This window comes from Gymnodraco acuticeps, unplaced genomic scaffold (assembly GCF_902827175.1).
Source record: "Gymnodraco acuticeps unplaced genomic scaffold, fGymAcu1.1, whole genome shotgun sequence".
Lineage (NCBI taxonomy): Eukaryota > Metazoa > Chordata > Actinopteri > Perciformes > Bathydraconidae > Gymnodraco > Gymnodraco acuticeps.
Window position 1 is genome coordinate 291,852 of NW_022992014.1, and position 24,062 is coordinate 315,913.

At 40.5% G+C, this 24,062-nt stretch overlaps 1 protein-coding gene across 4 annotated transcripts; it reads left to right on the forward strand.

The window, feature by feature from the left end:
- The first annotated feature begins 1,776 nt into the window (after positions 1-1,776).
- Positions 1,777-21,861, forward strand: LOC117536516 (zinc finger protein 239-like). 4 transcript variants are annotated; one of them, XM_034201421.1, is made up of 4 exons: positions 1,777-2,064; positions 10,955-11,038; positions 12,414-12,479; positions 19,482-21,861. In XM_034201421.1, the coding sequence occupies exons 2-4, from the start codon at positions 11,006-11,008 to the stop codon at positions 20,292-20,294; spliced, it is 912 nt and encodes a 303-aa protein (XP_034057312.1). In that variant the 5' UTR covers positions 1,777-2,064; positions 10,955-11,005; the 3' UTR covers positions 20,295-21,861. The 4 variants fall into 4 exon arrangements, with proteins under 4 accessions (XP_034057312.1, XP_034057311.1, XP_034057314.1 ...); XM_034201420.1 differs by having other exon boundaries at positions 10,973-11,038; positions 19,482-20,605; XM_034201423.1 differs by lacking the exon at positions 10,955-11,038.
- Positions 21,862-24,062: the final 2,201 nt, after the last annotated feature.

Genomic DNA, 24,062 nt, shown 5'->3' on the forward strand with positions numbered 1-24,062 from the left:
TAGAGACACTACATACTGATATACACATGAACATCAGCAGGAGAGGACTCTTTAAAGTAGAGACACTACATACTGATATACACATGAACATCAGCAGGAGAGGACTCTTTAAAGTAGAGACACTACATACTGATATACACCTGAACATCAGCAGGAGGGGACTCTTTAAAGTAGAGACACTACATAACATAAAAACATATTTCTCGATCATGATACCTCACACAGTATATTAATATCATTGTGATTCCTATGTTATTTATGTGTCTGTGTATGTGTTGAGGTGGGGTTCCCTGCCGGATTTAACCTAACGAGCATTTAGCTGCTGCTTCTCCTGCAGCAGCAGTTGGGCCGAGTCAAAACTATTAGGCGCATTCACACCGCAGTACTTTTCCCACAAAGGTTCATGAGAACTTAGTTCATGAGAACTCTTTTGTTGCGTTCACACCAAAAAGAGCCGGTACTAAAATTAGTTCATGAGAACCTTTGTAGGCTACCCCCTTTTCAGTCCCTGCTAGAGAGCAGGGACTTTCGTGGGAGAAAAAGGTTCCTATGTCTGATTGGCTGGGCGGATTGCAAACCACGCCCCGTAAAACTCCCAAAAAGTTTTGTGAAGCCGCCATTTTATTATCCTCGCATTAGCATTATTATCATTAGCATTAGCCCAGCGCAGAAACGCAGAGAGACTAATTTATGGCAACACAAAATAAAACATGGGAGCGGTGGAGATGAGGAGGGCGTTCTGGCGACTTACTCGGAAGGCTTCAGTAGAAGCTGCTGGGAGTCCCAGAAGCTTCTACTGAAGCCTTCCCCAACTCCGGGGACTTCCGGCCGGGGACTTTGGGCGGCAGTATACGCCGTGAAGTGGTTTGCGGCCTGCCAGTAAACCCAAAGCAGAAGAAGAAGAAGTGACGTCAGCGGCTTCATTTGCCTAATCCTCCCCCAGGGATTTATTCCGGTGTGAACGCAATCTGTATTTAGTTCATGAGAACTAAAGAGTTCTCATGAACTAAGTTCTCATGAACCTTTGTGGGAAAAGTACTGCGGTGTGAATGCGCCTATAGTGTGCTACACTGCAGTATACAAAGTCATTAAAACTAGCTGGATCTTTACCAGCTTTGATAACACTTTTATGATCAATCATAAAACATATCATATATATTATTCTCAAATTGACCAATCTGCACAATGACTACTTTTACATTTGATACTTTAAGTATATTTTGATGGTAATACTTTTCTACTTTTACTTGAGTAACATGTTGAATGCAGGTAACAGAGTATTCCTACACTCTGGTACTTCTACTTTTACTCAAGTACAAGATCCGAGTACTTCTACTTTTACTCAAGTACAATATCTGAGTACTTCTACTTTTACTCAAGTACAAGACCTGAGTACTTCTATTTTCATAAATATAATCAATCAGACTTCAGTTCCACCTGGAGTAAATTCACAAGCTACCCTACAGTATACAAAGTCATTCAAACTAGCTTTACCTTTACCAGCTTTGATAACACTTTAATGATCAATCATTCTATCAAAACCTATATAATGGAAAACAAATGTATGATCACAAACAAAAACATTTTTCCAACGTTTAAAATCCACCATACCAGTCCCATATTTATATATTATTATTATTATTATTATATATATTATTATTGTTGTAATTCATATTTATTTTAATACCGTTTTTCACCACAGGGAGGCAGTGAATTTATTTTTAAAAGGAAAAACTAAACTCTCATGATGTATTGTCGTGGTCCGTTTCTAGCTTCCGGTCATATGAAGCTAGACGTTGCTAACAGATGTTGACACAGATTTTATACCTAATGTGTTTAAGAGACTTTTAAAACACATACAAATACTTAGTTTATCCTTGGAGGGTGATTTATCCGTTACACCGTGTTTTTGTTGCCTCCCGTTCTTTGTTCGGAGCTTTTTATACCACGTGGCTGATCGGTAAACATAAGTAAAGGCATTGAAGGGAGATTAGTGTGTTTAACGGCAGTGTTTTATCAAGGAGAAGAAAGACTGAAGAACCAGGACGAAGAGGAGAGAGAGAGGTAACATCTGTGTGTGTGTGTGTGTGTGTGTGTGTGTGTGTGTGTGTGTGTGTGTGTGTGTGTGTGTGTGTGTGTGTGTGTGTGTGTGTGTGTGTGTGTGTGTGTGTGTGTGTGTGTGTGTGTGTGTGTGTGTGTGTGTGTGTGTGTGTGTGTGTGTGTGTGTGTGTGTGTGTGTGTGTGTGTGTGTGTGTGTGTGTGTGTGTGTGTGTGGTGTGTGTGTGTGTGTGTGTGTGTGTGTGTGTGTGTGTGTGTGTGTGTGTGTGTGTGTGTGTGTTGCACTGCAGGGTAGCTTGTAAATAAAGTCTGATTTAAGAGTTGATTATATTTCACATCATTCATCCACATCTGTAAAGTAACTAAATGTATTCAATAGTGGACTAAAAGTACACCATTTACCTCTGAATTGTAGTGGAGTAAAAGTACAAAGTAGCATTACATGGAAATAGTGTTGACAGACCTGCTGTTCAAGTGGCAGTGACAGACCTCACTTTTACCTCACCTACCTCTATTAAGCTTACCATTGATAACAAATGCTAAATTGGCTATAATTTGGTTTGATGGAAAGGATGTATGTCTCAATAAAGTCTTTTCAGACATGTGCAACTAGACAGAACATCCTGAACTCTTAACCTATGCACATTATGCATTTTAGAAGGTGCAAGCAAAGCATAAAAGTTCCAACCACAATTCTAGGAAGGCGTTGTGGTTTTTGACACCTTGACAACGGTTACAACTATTGAGGACAACAATGCACACAGGATGAGAGCGAACTGTGTACATACTTGATGATTTTAGGTCCAACATCCAGGAGCAACACATCTTAGAGACTGAAAAGGAATCTAACTTCGATACAACAATTTGTAATACCTAGTCCGTCTCCGATACCGAACTCCGGTGCTGATAAGGCTCCGGTGAATGGCCGTCCAATCTTTTTAGGACTTCAAAACCCCCCAGAATCAACACGCAAGATCAACATAATCTGCTTAGGGGGGAGTTTACAACGTGGCCTCTAACACCACGCTGCCCGTCGTATCCCTATTTTTGGCACTCTGGCCTCGGATGTCTGACCGCTTTAGGATAGCAAAACGGTGTGTATGTGTAGTAGATGTTGGTGGGCTGGTAGAACCCCAGAGCAGTATCAAAACTGCCCCTGGAGGAGACTCCCTCTGTTAATGGGAGACTCCCTGGTAATTAGGGCAGCTTCAGAACCCACAGTCCCTAACCCCACCCTCTCTTGATCCCCAAATATATCAATCAAAACAATGTATGTTTTCTGAGGCCCAGGGCTTGGGCCTCAGAAAACTTCCCCCAAGAAGCCTCCAAGCTCTCAAGACCTCCAAGCTCCCCAAGCTCTCTCATTTCTTCTTCTCCATTCTTCTTTATAGTCTTCTTCCTCCTCCCTCTCTTCATCATGGGTCATCCCCCTTTCTCTCTTTGAGTGAGAAGGAGGTCACAACTCAACTTTTAATCATTAAACATTAAAAAATGTAAGGGTTACAAATTAAACAAATACAAACTTATAGTAATGATATGTAATTTTAAAGAGAGGGAATATGAAAATGTTCATGAAAGCAGAACACATTGTCAATATCATGACTTTAGAATCAACATTTCAATTTCAAATATGCAAACTTTAATTTATTAACAGAGACAAATATGGGCAGCTTGTCTCTACGATTCGCTGGCCCAGGAAGTTGATTTGAATCTGTGCGTAGGTCGCCTGCATCCTGTGCTTCATTGTCTTCATACCCGCTGTCACCGCTCTCAAGGTGTCAAAAACCACAAGCGCCTTCTCTGAATGCTAGCTGGAACTTTTACGCTTTTATTGCACCATCTAGAACAGGGATGGGCAAATGGCGGCCCCACCTCCTCTTTGTGCGGCCCTCAGATTAATTTATAAACAACGTAATTAATTTAAAAGTAGTTGTAGTAGTACTTGTAGTACTGATACTGTCCACTAGACTCCTAGTTACGTCGCGAGCTGCGTACATGATTTCAAATGCCGCGAAATAATCTGACGCATTTGTGTGTATTGTGTTTGTTTCCCGGGGCAACCCTCACAAGAAACACCGGCTGTTGTTATGCCTGCTGTGACGTTAAGTTGCCTCTTGTAATTATGCCTTTACAAGCTTACAAGTTGTATTTATCATCTGAATTTGGCGAAACAAGTTTAATATTCTTAAAACCAAGACTTTGTTTATTTGAAATCAGATGAAAACAAACTGTCACAGACCCTGCCGTGTTATCTATGATTACTACGCTTTTCATTCATAATTTCAGCGGGAGGGGGGGGAGCTGCGCTGAGGAACAGCAGAGTGCGGGCTAACAGGTGTCTGTGTTGACATTCCCCTTATTGTGGAACAAGGGGAATGCAGAGACTGGCTACAAGTGCTTTAGGTTCAAGTTAGACAACTAATGTCTGGGTTAGTGTTCATGACTTCATGTTTATGTCATCTTAATGGTTAATCTCAATGCACACACATTTTCCGTGCTTTCCAATAGTTTAAAATAGTTTTATTCCACTGTTTAATAACCTGTTCAATACAAACATGCCACTTGTAAAAATGAAATAACATTTCTCTGAACTGATATTTGTTTAGTGAGCTTATTAGAGGATGTTCCCTGAAAGATTGTAAAATGTCAATGAAGATGTCAGACTTAGTATATTTGTTAATAATTACATACAACACATGGAATTTGTGTGTGTGTGTGTTCCAAGTGAACCTGCGGCCCCCTGGTGGCCAGTACATCAATGATGTTGCCCCACCACCATCAAAGTTGCCCATCCCTGATCTAGAATGTGTGTGTGTGTGTAGGTCAAAAGTTCAGAATGTTCTATCTAGTTTCACATGCCTGGTTTCATATGCCTGAAACCACAAGAAGGAAACATACATCCTTTCCATTCACAGCCAATTTAGCATCTCTTTATCAATGGTAAGCTTAATAGAGGTAGGTGAGGCAAAGGTCAGGTCTGACACGGCCACTTACACAGCACAACTGTCAACAAGACAATAGAGACCGTTTTGTTAAGTTTGTTTCTGTTAATAAATTAAATGTGCATATTTTAAATTGAAGTTAAAATAAATCTTAATTCTAAACATGACATTGAAATGTGTTTTTTGCTTTCATAAAAATGTTCATATTCGCTTTTCTTAAAATTGCATATCATTACTATAGTCTTCATTTGATTAATTTTTACTAAGATTAAAACCCTTTCATGCATGAATTATGAAAGCCTCACTCAGGATTTTTTTTACCAAGTGTTCTTATTGCTCTTGGGGCATGAAAAACAAGATATTAACTTTAGTTTATTTTTATCTAGTTTTTTCAAATTTAGAAAACCTGAGGCCAAAAGAAATGTTTTATATGTCCACAGACATGTCTAAACTGAAAACTTGTACATTTGGAAAAAATGATAAATAAAGATTTGCAAACTTAAAATTACATTATAATAACTTAAGTATATTGATTTAAGGCCCAAAAAGATATTGCTAATGAAGTATTTTCAAGAAGAGCAGTAACAGTATGAATTGTAGCCAGTGATGCATGACGTCCACTTTAGTGGACAGGCGAATAATCATGATTTCCTGCAAACATAAAATCAATACTTTGACAATTTATGAATTATAAAATTCCTTAGTTGTTACTTGATGTCACCAAATGTGTTATACCTGCAGCGAGCGCTTTCCATGAAAGGGTTTGCAGGATATCGGCAGGTGACTTGGTCCATCTGGCTTTCTGTCATTCATCTTGGTTTATAGCAGGGGTGGGGAACCTTTTTCCTCTCAAGGGCCATTTCAATGTTTTCAACATCCTCCGAGGGCCGTACAATTTATTGACCTCTGCTTAAAAATACTAAAATCACAGCCCACTCATTTCACCTTTCTTTCATTATGTGCAAAGAAAAAGCAACCTCTTAATCCAGATATCTTGCCATGACTGATTCACGCATGCATGCATGTGCACGGTTGTGGCATGACTACCCAAACAGAAAGATATGGACACAAGATGTGTGCAAATGTATTTAGACTCCTATCCATGTGAACATGATTTAAGTGGGGGGGGGACCTAACCTCCTCTAGGGGGGTCTGGGGGGCATGCTCCCCCGGCAAGATTTTTTTTTAAATGTTGAAGTTAAAAGCATCAATCTAGTGCACTTTGAGAGCAACATTAGATCGATGGATACATCTCTCAACACCCATTTGAAACAGAACTGTAAGCAGATTTTCTTTTTCTTTATGGATATTTTACAAATCACTCTCCTTTCAAACTGCATTCTTGATTATTAATAACAACTTTTTTTTACTGTCATATATTTGATACCTGTTTACTTTATTCTCTTATTTTTTTATAACTATAATGATCATATAAAGATGTGCCTTTACCTCACTTCTTATATTCGTTAGCATAGCTAGCTAACCAGATGCTAATAACAACAAAGTTATTGACTGGATGATCAGAATGACAGATCGCCACTGGGCTTACAACTAGACACAGCCACGCAAAAACTGCAGCATGTGTAGGGCTCCTTATGGGTACTGCAATTTTTGGAACTGCCGGAGCAGAGCGGCGTTCTGGTGCTCCCCACCAGAACTACACCCCTGACGGACGGACGAGACATATACCACGTGATGACACGTTAGGCTTGTGTTGTATTCAAGGACCCTGATCTTGGCCAGGAAAAACAGGCACTCGCTTGTTTATTTATTTTGCGGTCTAGATTTCTTTAATTTTTTTCTTTTTTGTGTGTGTTTATAAATTACCTTGAGGGCCACACCAAATGCTCTCGCGGGCCGTATACGGCCCGGGGGCCGGAGGTTCCCCACCCCTGGTTTAGAGACATGTATCATGCACTTGCACTGACTTTCCACTGAGTGGCAGTGTATGGGATGATGCAATAGGGTCCTATGTAGTGGCTGATGGTGCAACTATGGCATCAAAACCTATGCATATACAATAAAACACCTTTTGAAAAGCTGTCCACTGTAGTAGTCTATACGTGAAAGGTGGGGTAGGTAAGTTTGAGAAACCGGCTCGAGAAACACTTTTTATTAAGTAAGTGCTTTGACAAAAAATCCATGAAAAAAAAGTCATCTGTGGAAGCCGTAATACTGTAAAAAGCACGAACAATCATTTTAGCCGGCCCGGCTAAAATAACTGGATGGCCTACCTGCCTGTCAGCCTTCCATCTGTGCAAAAACGTATCTCGTGAGTGATGTGATCCACTCTTTTAGTGTTTGTGAGGACTCGAGCAGCAGCGTTCTGAATCAGCTGCAGCTTTCTGATGGATTTTTTTTTTAGTGAAGTAAAAGTACAAAGTAGCATTAAATGGAAATGGTGTTGAAAGACCTGCTGTTCAGACCTCACTTTGTCTGGAAACCACCTGAGGCCTGTACTACGAAGCCGGATTTTCGCATAGCGGGCTAACTTCAGGGAAAACTCTGGGTTTCCGGTCCTACGACACTGGTTCTCTTTTTAGCGGACTAGATCTCCATGGTAACTTATGCTGAGCGGCTAGCCTGGTCCGGAGCAGGTTAGGTTGCATTAAGTACAGTCCGCGGCATTGAGTGCAGACGTCGATGTGTCCCATTATCATTCATATCACATCATAATGTATCATATATTTCCTTATCTGAGTCAGCTTAGCCGTATCTGGCCGTGCAACACTCACAGTGTCACATACTGTATGCAGAAGTATTATTTTAAGCAACACATTAAGTTGACGAAACACTCGAGTCAAATGTAATTAAAGTCAAATCCACTCGTGTCTTAGTCTCGTGGCAGTGATATCATAAAACCTGTTAATGTACGCATTCAAATACTTTTTCTATTACCAGCTGTATTCACCTTGCAGGTGCAGCTATGTGGCTTTTATCCTGGATAAAGTTTATAAGTCATGGATGTTTAAAGTTTAACGTCTTCATATTTGTCTAAAATTATAGTTGACTTTTCATTCAGGAAGTATGACGCTGCGCTGTCAGTACGCTTCTCCATGTTTGTGATTGGTCGAATGCTCCAGATTCCACCCCTTCCATGTGAACGTGCACCTAACTAGATGGGACACGGCTGGCTTGAGCGATCCACTTGATAACCCGCGTCGTAGGACCGTTTAGTGAGAGTGCGTATGTTTTGGATTAGGCCAACCGGCTAACTCAATCATATCCAAGTTATGTTGAACCGGCTTCGTCGTAAAGGCCTCTGATGCAGAGAGGGAGGAGGGAAGAGACTATAAAAGATGAGTGAAGAGAAACGGGGGAGCTTGGGGGGACTTTTTTGAGGCTTCATTTTGAGTCTTGGGCCCTGGGCTTGGGCTCTATTAGGGCTCTAGGGGGTTTACTTGGGAACCTGTTGCTTTTGTACTTTGACCTTGTAAAACTTTTGTTATTTTTTGGATCTTGTAAATCCTCTATATTTGTTAAAAACCTAACATTTCGACCCAATTCCTGGTCTCTCTGGTGGTCTCTGAAGGTATCTGCTTGGTCTTAGAGTAAGGTAAGAACACCCTTCCTTGGAAAAGGCTGACAGTAGTTGATAATTTGGACTTGAAATTGTTTAAGGGAAAATAGAAACCCTGCTAAGGTTAAACTGTAGTTTCATTTTGGTTACTGTGGTTTTCATTGATGCTGAAATATGACATGTGCTCTGCTGATGTGGTAATATCACTGCTGTGATATCAGTGTTTGACTCTGGCTATGTTTGATTTTACGTTTGCATTGTTTGAATTGGTATAACTGGGGATCAAAGGAGGGGGTTAGGGATTGTGGGTCCTGAAGCGGCCCTAATTACCAGGGAGTCTCCCAACGACACAGGGTTTCTCCTCCAGTGGCAGTTTAGATACTGCTCTGGGTTCTACCAGCCCAACAACACCTACTGCACTACGCACTCCGTTTTGCGATCCTGGCGGTCGGACATCCAACACTTTAGTGCCTGAAATAAGTGATACGACGAGCAGCTGGTGTTAGAGGCCACGCTGTTTAGGCGTGTCACGATAATTAATTTTGTTGGACTATACATTTTCCCGGAAACTATTACGATAAACGATAATATTGCACCGTTGTAAGACCATTTTAGACCACTGACATAATGATAATATATAATAATAATTAAAGTACATCCTTTCAAACAGAACTTTTTATTGAACATTCAACATTGCACATGAAATGTGAAATAATATTCAAAAATATAAATTATAAAACATGTATTAAATCCCACACAACTAAAACAATAAATTAAATAGACTCAGGCTGGAAAACAGAGCTCTCCCTATGGGCTTCAATTAGTCTCATAAGTATTTATGTGAACATAAAAATAATTTGTGTGTATTTATGTGATTTGTAAATGTAAAACACCATCCACAAATGCATTTAAAAGATTTGCAAACTCACTAATAAATGTGCAAATGTAAAACGGATCTGCAAATACGCAAAATATTTTCACAACAGTCCACTGTACATACAAAAACCAAGATGCCTCAACAGGCCATATCCAAATCTGTATTTCAAAGATTTCGAGCAAGGAACACAAACATGTTTGCATTGTCGGGCAAATGCATCTTTGATTGTAAACTGTCGGGAAGGTGGGGGCTCCATCTCCAGCTGCCGTGTTTGCTCCCAGCTGGGAAAACAGAATGGGGTGGTTGTGTTTAAGGTTGGTCGTATTGCTAGCTTTTGTTGCTATACCTTTTTTACAGAAATGCGACATACCGGCGGCTCAATCAAGTCCGTAGGTTCGCCTCGTTCATTTGGCTTAAATCCAAAATATTCCCACACCGGAGATGTAGAATTGGGTTTCGCAACCAATTCCATTTAACTTCAAATTCCCCTCGAGTAAGTCATATGTTGGCTCCTACTTGTCTGTATATTATTAATTTTACTGTTGCACATTGGAGTGTCCTGACCTGGCTGTGTGTGAGCCCTGCCCCTCACAGCGCGCCTGGCCGGCAGACACAGCGCGCCTGACTAAAATGCTGGTCACATCCTTATGTAAACAAACACACATGTAAATGGCAATTTATCGACGTCAGAAAAGTTATCGAGTTCATTTGTATTTATCGTACGATAAGTCAATTAATTGTTTATCACGACAGGCCTAACGCTGTTCGTTATTCGGATATTCTTTTTTCTTTCTTTTTGGCAGCCGTGCTGCTCTGCGGCTGCCAAATTCAATTGATTGACATCTCCAATATCAACGTAAGAGCTTTTGCCTCTTTGGGGGGTGCTAACACTTAACCATAAACTTTATAGTTTACTTTCTCCGTCTTCATATGTAGATATAACTTTTCTTCATTAATCTCCGCTCCTTTTCTCCGTCACGTTGTTTCCATAGCAACAACCACTTCCTGTCAGCGCTAACTCTCCTTCAAAAATCAAAGCATGTCCATACAAAATAGGAAGCCGAACCAAATTACACTTAAGACATATACAACTGCAACAAAAGCAACAAACACAATGCAATATCCTTTTCAATTTTAAAGAACACAAATTGGGTTATTTACATTAAGAAATAACCACAAAACAACAATGCAAAACAACTAATATTCGGCGCGCGCGCGTACATGCCCTACTGTTAGCTGCCCCCCTAAACAGATTACGGTAATCTTGCACTTAGATTCTGGGGGTTAAGTCCTAAAGGTAGGACGGCCGTTTTCCGGAGCCTTATCACCATCGGAGCTCGGTATCGGAGACGACCAAGATATTAACGTTGGTTTTATCAAAGTTAGATTCCTTTTCAATACTAAATTACAAGTACCTCTAAATAGTACTTGAGTACAGTACTTGAGTAAATCACCTAGTTACTTCTCGCCTCTGCTATTAACCTAAGAAGTGGCTGTAGATTTATTTTGTTGTGTCTATCAGTTGTATTGAGTTAACTTGTGTTGTTTCAGCTGTAGTTGTGTTGTTTATTTCAGAGTCACAGCCGGAGAAGGAGCACTGAGAGCAGCATGGAGGAGAACAAAAAGACCACTGGAGCTCAGGTCAGTGTGCACTTCATCACAATATATTCCTAACACTGTTATCCCGAAATGAAAGATCACAACCTGTTTAGAAAATACAATATTAATGCACAATATGGTTAGATATAGGTTAGAACGTTGCTGTGTTTTTAAACATTTATTTATAGATTAAAAGTAGAAGTACTCATTACATTGCATTTAGCTGACACTTTTATCCAATTCGACTTACAATAAGTGCATTCGACCAACAAGATATAAACTTGAAGAAAACAGAATCATATAAGTACATCAGGTTTCATAGAGCCAACACATTTCAAGTGCTACTCAACTGGCTTTAGGTAAGCCAGTCCTTTATTAGTATATAAGTGCTTTGTTAGTAATTCTATCGCTCGAAGTGGAGTTGTGGAGTTTTCAGTCTGCGCCGGAAGGTGTGTAAGCTTTCTGCTGTCCTGATGTCAATGGGGAGCTCATTCCACCATTTTGGCGCCAGGATAGCAAACCCATGTGTTTTTGCAGATGGGAACTTGGGTCCCCTTCGCAGTGAGGGTGCAGCGAGCCGTTTGGCCGATGCAGAGCGGAGTGCACGTGCTGGGGTGTACAGTTTAACCATGTCCTGGATGTAGGAAGGGCCAGATCCATTCGCAGCATGGTACGCAAGTACCAGTGTCTCAGTGTCTTGAAGTGGATTCTAGCAGTTACCGGAAGCCAGTGAAGGGAGCGGAGGAGCGGTGTGGTGTGGGAGAATTTAGGAAGGTTGAAGACCAGACGAGCCGCTGCATTCTGGATGAGCTGCAGCGGTTGGATGGCACATTCAGGTAGACCAGCCAGGAGGAAGTTGCAGTAGTCTAGGCGTGAGATGACGAGAGCCTGGACCAGAAGTTGTCGCTTTCTGGGTCAGGGGGGGACGTATCCTCCTGATGTTGTAAAGCTTGTATCTGCAGCAGCGGGTTGTAGCAGCTATGTTTGCAGTGAAGGACAGGTTGTTATCTAGGGTCACACCCAGATTCCTTGCAGTCTGAGTCGGGGAAACAACAGAGGGGCCGATGTTGATTGTTAGGTCAAGAGTGGGACAATCTTTTCCCGGAAGAAAAAGCAGTTCAGACTTGTCAAGGTTGAGCTTGAGGTGGTGAGCCGACATCCACAGAGAGATGTCTGCTAGACAAGCAGAGATGCGTGCGACGACCTGGGTTTCGGAACGGGGAAAAGACAGAATTAATTGGGTGTCGTCAGCGACGTAGCAGTGGTATGAAAAACCATGCGGGCTAATGACCGATCCGAGCGAGTTTACAGAGAGTTTACAGAGAGAAGACATAGCTGTAGATTTGTTTTGTTGTGTCTGTCAGTTGTATTGAGTTAACTTGTGTTGTTTCAGCTGTAGTTGTGTTGTTTATTTCAGAGTCACAGCCGGAGAAGGAGCACTGAGAGCAGCATGGAGGAGAACAAAAAGACCACTGGAGCTCAGGTCAGTGTGCACTTCCTCACAATATATTCCTAACACTGTTATCCCCAAATGAAAGATCACAACCTGTTCAGAAAATACAATATTAATGAACAATATGGTTGGATATAGGTTATGTTACAACCCGGCTCCTGGGCTGCAACAAAAAGCAGGGAGGCGAGACGGCACCCCACGTGGTGTGGAGGGGTCGTCACAGTTAGGACATTACTACTTAGTAATGTTCTAACATTTATCACATTATGCAAACACAACCGAACATTCCCCAACATTAGACATATGGCAGATACAAAATAATGGACATTTAAAAAAAAAAATGTGCAGATACTAGAATCATCAATCAGTTTAAAGTACAGACCAAGAATATAATTACATTAGCAAATTCAACAAAAATACAATAAAAGCACATCCACAAACAGAGCAGAGTACAGCTTACAATTCTCCAAATATATTAACCAAATTCAAAATGTCCTCAGTAGTAGTAGTAGTTTAGTCATTTCACTTTAACCTTCCATCACTTCTGCAATGTCCCCACTTTTTTATAAATTCCAAAAATAATTCCCAAATGGTGTAACATTCCGAAGCTTTCTTCCTTAGTATATATGTGAGTTTCTCAAGAGCCAGACTCAAATTTAAAGTGTTTAACCTGAGGCCCAGGGAGGGGCAACCAACATTTTTCCAACACAAAGCAATTGAGCGCCTGGCTTGTAGAAGGCATTGGTTAACCATTTTTCTTCCCCTAACCGATAGTGAACAGTCTTCTGGATAAATGCTTAAAATACAAAGTTTAGGGCTTAAAGGGGTTCGCAACGAGGTTATTTGGGAAATGTATCTTCTCACCGAAGTCCAAAATCTTTTAACCTCTACAGTGTTTCCCCTAGGTGTACTGCCTTGGCAGGGTGCTGCTTGGGTACCCCCCCCAAAAACAATTTGGGCAGCGCCCCGCCAAGACAATGGTAGGGGAAACACTGCTCTACACAATCCCTCAAGCGATCATACCTTGATGGATCTTGCATTTATAACATAGATCAGGAATGTTAGGGTTAAACTGGTTAAACATCACAAGGGTGATGTAAGTTCTCATTATCCAATTATATTGTATTAATCTAAGACGTGTATTAATAGTGTGCCTTTGAACAAATTGTACCCCAATCATCCTCTGAAATATCCTTTAATACGTCTTTTACTTTCTGAGTTGTCTTTATGGTTTGCAACCATTATGTTATAAAATTGAGTAACCAGTCCTTTGCTGTTACAGTTTTTATAGTCAGTATCTCTACTGTGGACGTAGGAGGTTGTTGCAACAAGTTGTTTAAAGGGGGCATATCATGCTATATTTGAACAATATATTGTAGGGCCATACCTATATAAAGTATATAAATATATATTTTTTTCTTCAAAATACCAAACCGATCCTGCATTTTAGCCATGCCTCATTTCGCTCTATTTGCTCTTTCCAGCACTGCTATTGCAGGGGGCTGATTCTGTGACGTAGCTTTAATGCAAATGAGCTGCAGCTGACCACGCCCCCCTGCAGGAGAGGGGGTGCTTTGAGATCAGCTGCTGGGCTGTCAGAAGAGGGGGAGAAAAAGAGATCTCCGTCCTCCGTGTTTTATTCTTATATATTATTATATAGAGTCGTTATTTATTTGTTTTAAAGCTCAATAAATAACAAAGAAGACCTTTGATGGGCACTTTTCTAATTTTGTCCGGAAGATTTGAACTTTAACGGACATGTTGACCGGCGAAAAAATATCTAACTGAAACTCTGCCGCACGGTCTCCTCGTTCCTTGGAAGAGGCGGAGAGGTGGGTGTTTGTCATCTGCTGGTGGACTACCGGAGAGAATTACAGTGCTTGCCTCGACGGGGAGGGATTGCATTGAATTACAGCAGCGGGAGCAAACGCTTGCCTCGGGGAGGGAGAAAAAGAGCCACAGCGGAGAATAAACAGAAGGGTGACCATGGCAACCATGCAAGGGAAGTCTTCTTCGCTGCTTTTGTGGCATACTACAGCGCCACTTACAGGCCTGGCATATGTACTACAGCGTCTCCAATGCTTTCGAGCGGCAATGGCCGGCCGTGGCCCAACCCCACATTCCCCTGATAGGTGGAGAATTGACCACTAAGCGGAGCTCCACTTTTGTGACGTAGAAAATAATTAAAATCTGTATCAGTCTGTATCAGATCCATTGCAGCCCCATTTTTTGAGATTTGGGTATGGAGGAAAAGAGAGGGTTGTGTTCTCTGACACTTGGTGAGATCCCTGGAACACCAGGGACATATATTCATGTGTTAAAGAAGTACAAAAGTGCATTTTGCATGATAGGTCCCCTTTAAGTTTGCCAATATAAAACTCCTAACTTGCAGGTACTTGAAAAAGTGTTTCTGTGGCACGACATACTTTGTTTTCAGCTCGTCAAACGACATTATGTTGCCGTCCTCATATGAATCCAGTGGCCTTACAATACCCTTACTTAATCATGTTGGGAAGCCCATGTCATTTTGACCCGGGCTGAAGAGTTCATTGCCCCAAATAGGTGAGAAACAAGACAACATTGGGGAGTCGCCTATATATTTATGTGCTTCATGCCAGACAAACTTTTTATTTTTCACAAAGGGATTCATTGTTTTTTTCCTTAGATTTTTAGAAGGAGCAGAATATAGAAAGATATCCAGCATCAAACCCTTTGAAGACAACAACTCAACTCGTAACCACGGCAAATCAACTCCTCTGAAAAACTAAAACATTGTAGCCCTCAATTGTGCCGCCCAGTAGTACTACTGAAAATCTGGTAGTTGTAACCCTCCCCTATCGTAAGATAAATACAACAGAGAGAGTCTAAGTCTCGGCTTCCTGTTATTCCAAATACATTTAGAAAGTCGCTTTCTTATTTTAGAAAACAATGGAGGAGAAGGTGCTAGTGGGATAGATTGAAAAAGATATAGACATTTTGGCAATATACTCATCTTAATTATATTAATTATTTCCACTAAGGACAAGGCAATGTTGTCCACCTAGTGGAATCTTCTGACGCATAGGCTAACAAGGGTTCGTAATTAGATGCACTGAGAATGTCTATCTTTGGTGTAAATGTAATACCCAGATAAGCAAAACCGTCTATGGCAGGGGTATTCAACTAAAATTCAACGAGGTCCAGTTGGAGAAAATCTCCCCACGCAAAGGTCCGGAACATCAAAATGTCTAACTTGCTTTATGAATTAGTGTGATATATATATATATTGAAGTAGCCTGTAGCTTTATCAACGTCTGCATGTAATCAACAACTGACTGCCAATCAAATAAAGAAAGTACAATTTAAAAAAAAAAACAACAATATTTATTGTCAATTAACATTGAACTCTACAGATATACAGTAAATATTGTGGATATGTGTAATGTTCCTCTCGGGCTGCATTTAAAAATAAATAAATAGAGAAAATAAATAAAATAGCTTTTAAAAATATGTGCATCTTAAAAGTGCTTAATCTTAGATAAATAAAATAAAGTTTAGCAGCAGCTTCAGTTTCCCTTTTTCTTTGTTAACCGTTTCACATCATGACTTAACAGTTTCAGCCGATTATAGAACAATGTCAGTCTTTACACATCATAACAATTAAACAGTTTAAAGTTTCTCTTTCTTTCCCTCTTATATTGCAGTCCATCACTCACTTTTTTTTAAATTCAGTGCGAGAATTGAGCTCGAGGTTGTCCTGCCAGGAGTTTGTAAATCTGGGCTAAAATTGTGTTAGCAGGTGCTCATTGGTTAGCCTCGGTTAGCCTGCCCTGGAACGATATTTAGTTTTAATTTTGATCCTGGTGGACTAATCATATTGTGCTCTGAGACTGCTTATTTTTTTGTGACCTCAGTTCTGACTTGAGAGGGAATGTTTAGTCAAACACTTTGTGTTTTGTCTCAGAGTGGCGTTTTGGCACTTTTAATGAGCGCCACAGTCTCTGAACAAATGAGACACACTGGTTCTGTGCTCCCAGTGGGCAGGATGAACATGAATGAGTCCGTCCACTCGGGGTTAAAAGCTTTGTTCTCACTGTCCACTTTCCTCTTCTTGGAGAGCTCCATGTGTAATTATGTGTCTCTCCCCGTCTGCCGCTAACACGCCTGTTCACACTCCTCTCCGCTTTTCTCCCTGTATCGCTAATTATTCTCTTCACTCACTTTCCTCTCCGCTTCTCTCTGCCGCGCTCTCGTCTCTTCTTCTGTGTTTCTCTCCCTGTATCGCTCACTCGTCTCTTTCGCCCCCTGTCGGCAGCGGTTAAAATGGAATCGCCCCGTCAAAATTGAAATCCGCTATTAATGTATTGATTATAGGTCCGGTTCCGTATAGGTCGGCGTCCGGATCCGGACCGCGGTCCGCCTGTTGCCGACCCCTGGTCTATGGCATTTACAAATGGGAAAGATAATTTTGGATTTCTTCCCTCCTGTTCATTGAGAAACATAATAGAGGATTTATCTTTGTTCACCTTAAAACCAGAGCATTTACCAAATTGATTGCTTACTTTTAAGAGCGATTTTGCAAGACCTGATCAAAATACTATGGCATCATCTGCATACAATGCTCTAGGTGTCCTGTCTTAATACCATATATCAAAGGGCGTGATTGTATGGCTATTGCCAACAGCTCCATATAATAGCTATCACAAAAAGTAGAGGCAAAATATGAGAGCCTTATCTCGTGCCGTGAAAGAGTATAAATGGTTGTGAAATACAATTATTGGTTAATACTACTGCGGACGAATAAAAAAATATAATTTTAATCCATTTAAGAAAGTAGTCATCAAGACCAAAGCGCTTTGATTTTTAACAAAGCCGTTTTGATCTGCGTGTATCATCTGTGGCAGGAACCTTTCCAGTCCCATAGCCAAGGCTTTAGCAATGATCTTTGCGTCAGAGTTAAAAAATGGAATTGGTCTGTTATACCTCATTCACACCAACAGTGTTTCAGGGCCAGTTCGGAGCTGGAGCTTGAAAAGCACTTGGTTTTCCTGTTCACACCGCAGCGGAGCAGCCTCTTAGATCCGGAATCCGGTTCGTTTTAAGCACCAAAAAATGGTCCGGCTAGAGCAAAAGCACCGCATACGTCACGCTTACGTCGAGGCGGGGGTAGGGAAGGGATCAACTCCTGAACAACAACAAAAAGCCCGCTTTTTATCCAGTTTGTACACAACGATGCAGCATGTAACGACTGTAAAGTTGGTAGTAAAGTCGTCCCATTTTTTCCATTTCGTTTCGACAGACCAAAACGAGTAGCACTTCAACACAATCGGCCATTCTTGTTGTTGTCGGTGTGAGCTGTGAGGGGTTTCCGCGCGGTTTGGCTTTATGAAGCAGGCACGCAAACGGTTACGTCATGATGCAAAGGTTGACGCAATGACGCAGCACCAGTCGGACTCTGGGCGGTGTGAAAAGAGCCGGAGCTAAACCGAAGAACCGGTTCTGAACCTGAAAAGCTCTAGGACGGAGCTTGAAACGGAGTTGCGTTGGTGTGAATGAGGTATGAGAGCCACATTCGGATGATGATTTACCTGGCTTTAAAAATAAGAGTTATTAAGGCACTTTGTAGCGAAGGGGGGAGGCTGCCCTGCTCGAATGATTCCATGCATACATGTATAACAATGGGGCTATCCATTTTGCATTGAAAAATGTATACATGTAAATTGGGATCCCGTCAGGTCCTGAGGCCTTACCACCTTTCATGTTAAGAATGGCATTGGAAATATCTTCAAAGTTCAGTTCCCTATTCATTGCGAGTTTTGTTTCTACGGAAATATTGGGAAAAGACAGCCCATCTTGGAAAGTGTTTTGACTTACCGAATTCAATGGATAATCAGATTGATAAAGCCTCTTATAGAACGAAACAAAGGCCTGATTAATTTCCAATGGATCTTTAGTTATTAACGTAATGTAGCTTTCGGTTTGGGCAAACTGCGTGCGCATCACTCTCAATCCTCAATGGTAATGTTTAGGTGGATTTTAGGAACCTCCCCTCAGTTATATTGGCTCTAACGGGTAAAAAGAGGTTTCAATCACCAAAATTGACCGAAGGGCTCCAGAGATACGGCAAATACACCGAAGTGTTTTAAAAAAAAAATCTAAACCTCTCTAAAAAGGTCAAATTTAACTTGTTTTGCATCAATCTTGATACAGGGTACTTATTATATTTTATAGTTTTGATTGCTAACGCTTTTAGTCTACTACCCCATAATTCAAGGGTGGTTTTCACTATAAGTAATGTATTTATTTTGATGGAAACTATAATTTAATTTTTTTTTACTATGTTAAATCTGAATTTACTTTAAAAATAAAATCTATATCGATTCTGACACTTCTACATCCAAGGTGTATCATTGCTTTGAGAAAAAAGATTATTAATGTACCCCTTTTTAGAAGTGAAGATATAGTCATTTGTTCTGGGCCTGAGGCCTGAAAAACAGGCTCAGGGCTTAACAGGTTAAACAAATAGCTCTACATCCCTGGCCGAAATGTCCCTTAAATGGAGTTCGAAATATATTTCAAATAATGTATGCACTGCCATTTCCCCACATACACATAACAGTCTGCAATGAAATGGTTGTCTCCTGTGCGAACAAGATGCTTTCTCTCTCATTTATTCATTGCCCTTTTAGGGGCTTCGTACAATACAAATGCAAATATTTTATCCTTTCGAGTCATCTGTCTCAAGCCTAAGTCAAGTCTGAAGTCATGAATACCAAGTCAAAGTCGAGTCTTTTATCAATGTTAGTCAAGCAAGCCTCAAGTAAAAAAACGTGACTCGAATCCCCCACCTCTGTTATATACTGTTAGAATGTTGCTGTATTACTGTATCAAATATAATACAAATATAATAAACATAAACAGTTAGTAAAAGTAGTATTATTTTTTTTTTTTTTAACTGAAAGTTTGTATTAAGGGAGTTTTTATTGTGTTAACTGTATATGTATCTATGTTTTTTAGATTTACTTTCTCTCTTTCTCTGTCCGTCTGCTTTAGAAACCGAAAGGAAGAGAGCGATGTCACAGCTGTCAGCAATGTGATGAATCCTTTACAACATCTGGAAATTTAAAACGCCACCTGCTTACTCATACTGGAAAAAAACCGTACAGCTGTGAAGAGTGTTGCAAAACGTTCACAAGATCAGGTTCTCTCATAACCCATCAACGTATTCACACAGGAGAGAAACCGTACAGCTGTGAAGAGTGTGGGAAAACGTTCACTACATCAGGTCAACTCAAAACACATCAGCTTGGTCACACTGGAGAAAAACCATACAGCTGTGAAATGTGTGGGCAAACATTCTCAACATCTTATTATCTTAAATCACATCACCGTAGTCACACGGGAGAGAAACCGCACAGCTGTGAAGAGTGTTACAAAACGTTTGCGACATCAGGTTCTCTCATAATCCATCAACGTATTCACACAGGAGAGAAACCGTACAGCTGTGAAGAGTGTGGGCAAACGTTCACTACATCAGGTCCTTTCATATCACATAAACGTATTCACACTGGAGAAAACCCGTACAGCTGTGAAGAGTGTGGGCTATCATTCACTCAATCAGGTCATCTCAAAACCCATCAACGTATTCACACAGGAGAGAAACCCTACAGCTGTGAAGAGTGTGGGAAAACGTTCACTCAATCAGGTTCTCTCAAAATACATCAACGTATTCACACTGGAGAAAAACCGTACAGCTGTGAAGAGTGTGGGAAAACGTTCACTCAATCAGGTGCTCTCAAAACACATCAACATGTTCACACTGGAGAGATACCGTACTGGTGTGAAGAGATGCTGTTTTCTCCCTAACCCAGTGGTTCTCAAACTTTTTCTGTCAGGACCCCCTTTGGAGAAAAAAAAAAGTCGGGCCCCCCCTCCACAAATAGTGGGCCAAGTTAACATTTATTAAAATACATCAATATTAACGTGAGCATTCCCTTATCACTTTGTTAGAACAGTGATAATAAAACAATTCTCCAGAAGTCTGTGTGCTCAAAAATAAATACATAATATAATTGTGCAATCCCTTTGCTAGAACAATAAGTTATAATACTTTGCCACTTTGCAATCTGTACAAAAAAATGTAAATAAAGAAAATGCCGATATTTGGCAGAAATTTGTGTTTTGCACAGGACATTTCAAAACGGGTTTGTAGGCTCAGTGGTGGCGCCAGAGATTTTCTTTTGGGGGTGCTGTGGGGTAGCTTGACGTTTCATAGAGGGTGCTCAAACATTTAGGGTTTCCCATTAATGTACCGGTCGCTACAGTTGAATTTTGTACTGCAACACTCCCCACGCACATACCAGTGTATCCGCGACAGTTGAAATTAAGCTCAATAATCAACTCACGGCATATCAGGGCAGGGGTAAAGTGCTATTTTTATAAGTGGGAGTTAAATGCCTCAATCTGGTGCACTTTGAGAGCAAAATTAAGAGAGCTATGGATACATCTCTCAACACCCTTATGAAACAGAACTGTAAGCAGATTTTCTTTTTCTTTATGGATATTTTACAAATCACTCCCCTTTTAAACTGTATTCTTGTTTTACTATCATATAGTATTTCATAACTGTTTTTCATTTATTCTCTTATTTTTGTCTACCTATAATTGTGTGCCTCGGAAATAATTGTTTACATTAATTGCGACCAAACCGTTTGAGACCCACTGAGATAACTAATCTCAGTGAGTAATCTAAACACTGAGTCCTTCACCTAACTGAGCTGAAGTTATCTGAGCCTCTCAGTCGGACAGGCGAGAGTTTTTCCACCTTGTTGTTGAAAAAGTTCCTTATATCCGTTAGCGTAGCTAGCACGCGCCAGATGCTAACAACAACAATCTCCGGTACCGGTGCACACTCTCGCACGCACAAAAAATTTCTCGTTCCAACACACACAGAGCCGAGCTTGAATAAATCAGAGACCCAGATGTTCTTGTACTGTACTGTAGAATATTATTTTTTAATCAATACATTTTCAAATTATGAATTTCACACATAACATTTTAAAATACATACATTTCTTGGGGGTGCTATGGCTATCCTAGGGTGACCTGTAGCACCCCCTAGCGCCCCCCTGACGCCGCCTATTGACCTTCCATCCTCAAAATGTACATTACACACCTGTGTCCTACAGCGCCCTCATAGCCTATGCTCCCCTATTTGGTTAATAAAATGTTGTGACTTAAACTTTGATTGGGATGTTTTGATAGTTCCTGTTGAGTTAGCAGTCTGTTCTGGTCTAAAAAAAAAAGAACCAATGATGAATATATCTAGAAAATATTCCTGATGTTTTCAGTTTGATTCTGTTCTGTTTTGTCTAAATTATCAGAATTTACCAAAAATAAAAAATGCATATTTTTTGTGTCATTCAGCACATTATAAACATGTAATTCCCTTGTTTTAGGGCTGCTGACTGCTGGATGAAATGTATCACTCAAACTGTAATTTTAATGAAAAATATACTTTTTAACTCGGTGTGAGAAAAAGTTTTTAGAGAGTACTTGTCCATGGACAAGTGAGTTTGGCAATTTACTTGTCCGAATACATTTTTCACTTGTCCAGAATGGACAAATATTTGGGGCCACTAGAATCTTCTTCTTCGCCATCGTATTTTACATTTTCCCACGGTTTTTACGACACCGCTAACGTAAGTGAGCGGTAAGATTTTACTGCATCACACATAGGGTTGGGTATCATTTGGATTTTAACGATTCCGGTTCTGCTTTTCGATTCCGGTTATTTTTGGTTCTCGATTCCGGTTCTTTGAGAGGGTAAATAAGTCCCATGACAAACTGGGAGAAAAATATATTTATGAATACATTAAGTCAAATCTGTATTCCTATTTACAAATCACTTCATACTGTTGAATTTCTTACGGTTATTGAATACAATTATATACAAAATAATCTCTGCATTGTTTAGTTAGTTCTAAGTGGTGCAGTTTGAGAATGTACAATTGGCCCAGTCTCCTCTGATGTTACACTGCAACCTGCCTGTGAGACAGAGTCCAACCACACATGTCCAACACATAGGACATAACCTAATAATAATAATACATTATATTTATAGCCTATAGGCCTAGCACTTTTCTACAACTCAAAGACGCTTGCACGCTTACACATGTCCTGAAATACACATGCAGCTGCCCAGCTGCTCACTGTTTGTAAAAGTAAATAAATAGTATTTTCATTTCAATAATGTACTTTCGATACCCTGCTTCATAAACAATACTGACATCCCTGTGCTCCTCCGATTCTGGGGGTCCGGGGATGTGAGGACAGCGCGAGGACACAGACAGGGAGGTTGCTTCACTTCATAAAGGAAATGGTGGTCAACATTAACAACACAGGAGCTAAAACGCTTAATAACCTTCATTACGTGTTAGAGAAAGAACATAAGAAAGTTTGACAAAGATGAGGCTGTTAAACGGGCAGCGGATCCGCTGTGTGTAGAAAGAGAGAGAGAGAGACGCTGAGCTGCACCGTGCAGCGATCAGCTGATACGGAGCATAGAGAGAGCTGCAGTCCGCGGGGCTCGTCCTCGCCTCCTGTCCTCACAACTCTTATTAATCCCGGTACCGGACAATTGTTATTTGTTCCTACTCGGAACCGAGTTTTGCTTCCCAACCTTGCCACTGTGCTACACTTCCCACCCCGCTCCGCCCCGCCCCCGTCTAACTGTACAGAAAGCGGCGAGATGCATTTCATTAGGAATCGACAAGCAGAACCGAAACTAACATTTCTAAACGAACAATGACGGACACGTACAATTTACGAATGAGTTCTGCCTTTTGTAAACTGAATGTATCAATAATTTGTCAATAAATCAGGCCGAAAAACGTCACTTGTCCGCCGGACAAGTCAATTGAAAGATCTACTTGTCCGATATTGTAAATAACACATCCCGGACGGTGGGACGTGTACTTTTTCGCACACTGGTGTTTGACCTGGTTTGTTCCCAGTGAAGGACTCCAGCTCACAATGAGGTAACTGTTAACCTGTTAAGCCCCAAGCCTGTTTTTCAGGTCTCAGGCTCAAAAATGACATTCCCAGAACAAATGACTATATCTTCACTCCTAAAAGGGTTAAATTAATAATCTTTTTTCTCAAAGCAATGATAAACCTTTGAGTTGGATGTAGAAAAGTATGAATCAATATAGATGTTTTTATTTTAAAGATTGAACATAGTAAAAAAGATGAAATTATAGTTTCCGTCCAAAAAAAACCCACCCTTGAATGATGGGATAGTAGACTAAAAGCTTTTATAACATATAAGTACCCTGTATCAAGACCAAACAAGTTACATTTGACCTTTTTAGAGAGGTTTAGAACAAAAGAACCACCTCTGGGGTCATTTGGGTGTATTTGCCATTTCCAACAGTGCAACACAATAAAACAGATACACAGAAAAAATAGTGCAAGTAAATACAAAAAGAAAAATAGTGAAATAGTGCAATAAGAGTCTATATACAAGTGATTGGAATATATGATATATTAGATACATAATTTCTAAGTAGCAGCCAGATGAATGTTATGGACTCCAGCTCACAATGAGGTAACTGTTAACCTGTTAAGCCCCAA

Coding starts and splice junctions, on each gene's coding strand:
- LOC117536516 (XM_034201421.1), top strand. CDS start 11,006: ATGGAGGAGAACAAAAAGACCACTGGAGCTCAG. Junction 11,039..12,413: donor AAAAGACCACTGGAGCTCAG/GTCAGTGTGCAC, acceptor TGTTTATTTCAG/AGTCACAGCCGGAGAAGGAG. Junction 12,480..19,481: donor AAAAGACCACTGGAGCTCAG/GTCAGTGTGCAC, acceptor CGTCTGCTTTAG/AAACCGAAAGGAAGAGAGCG.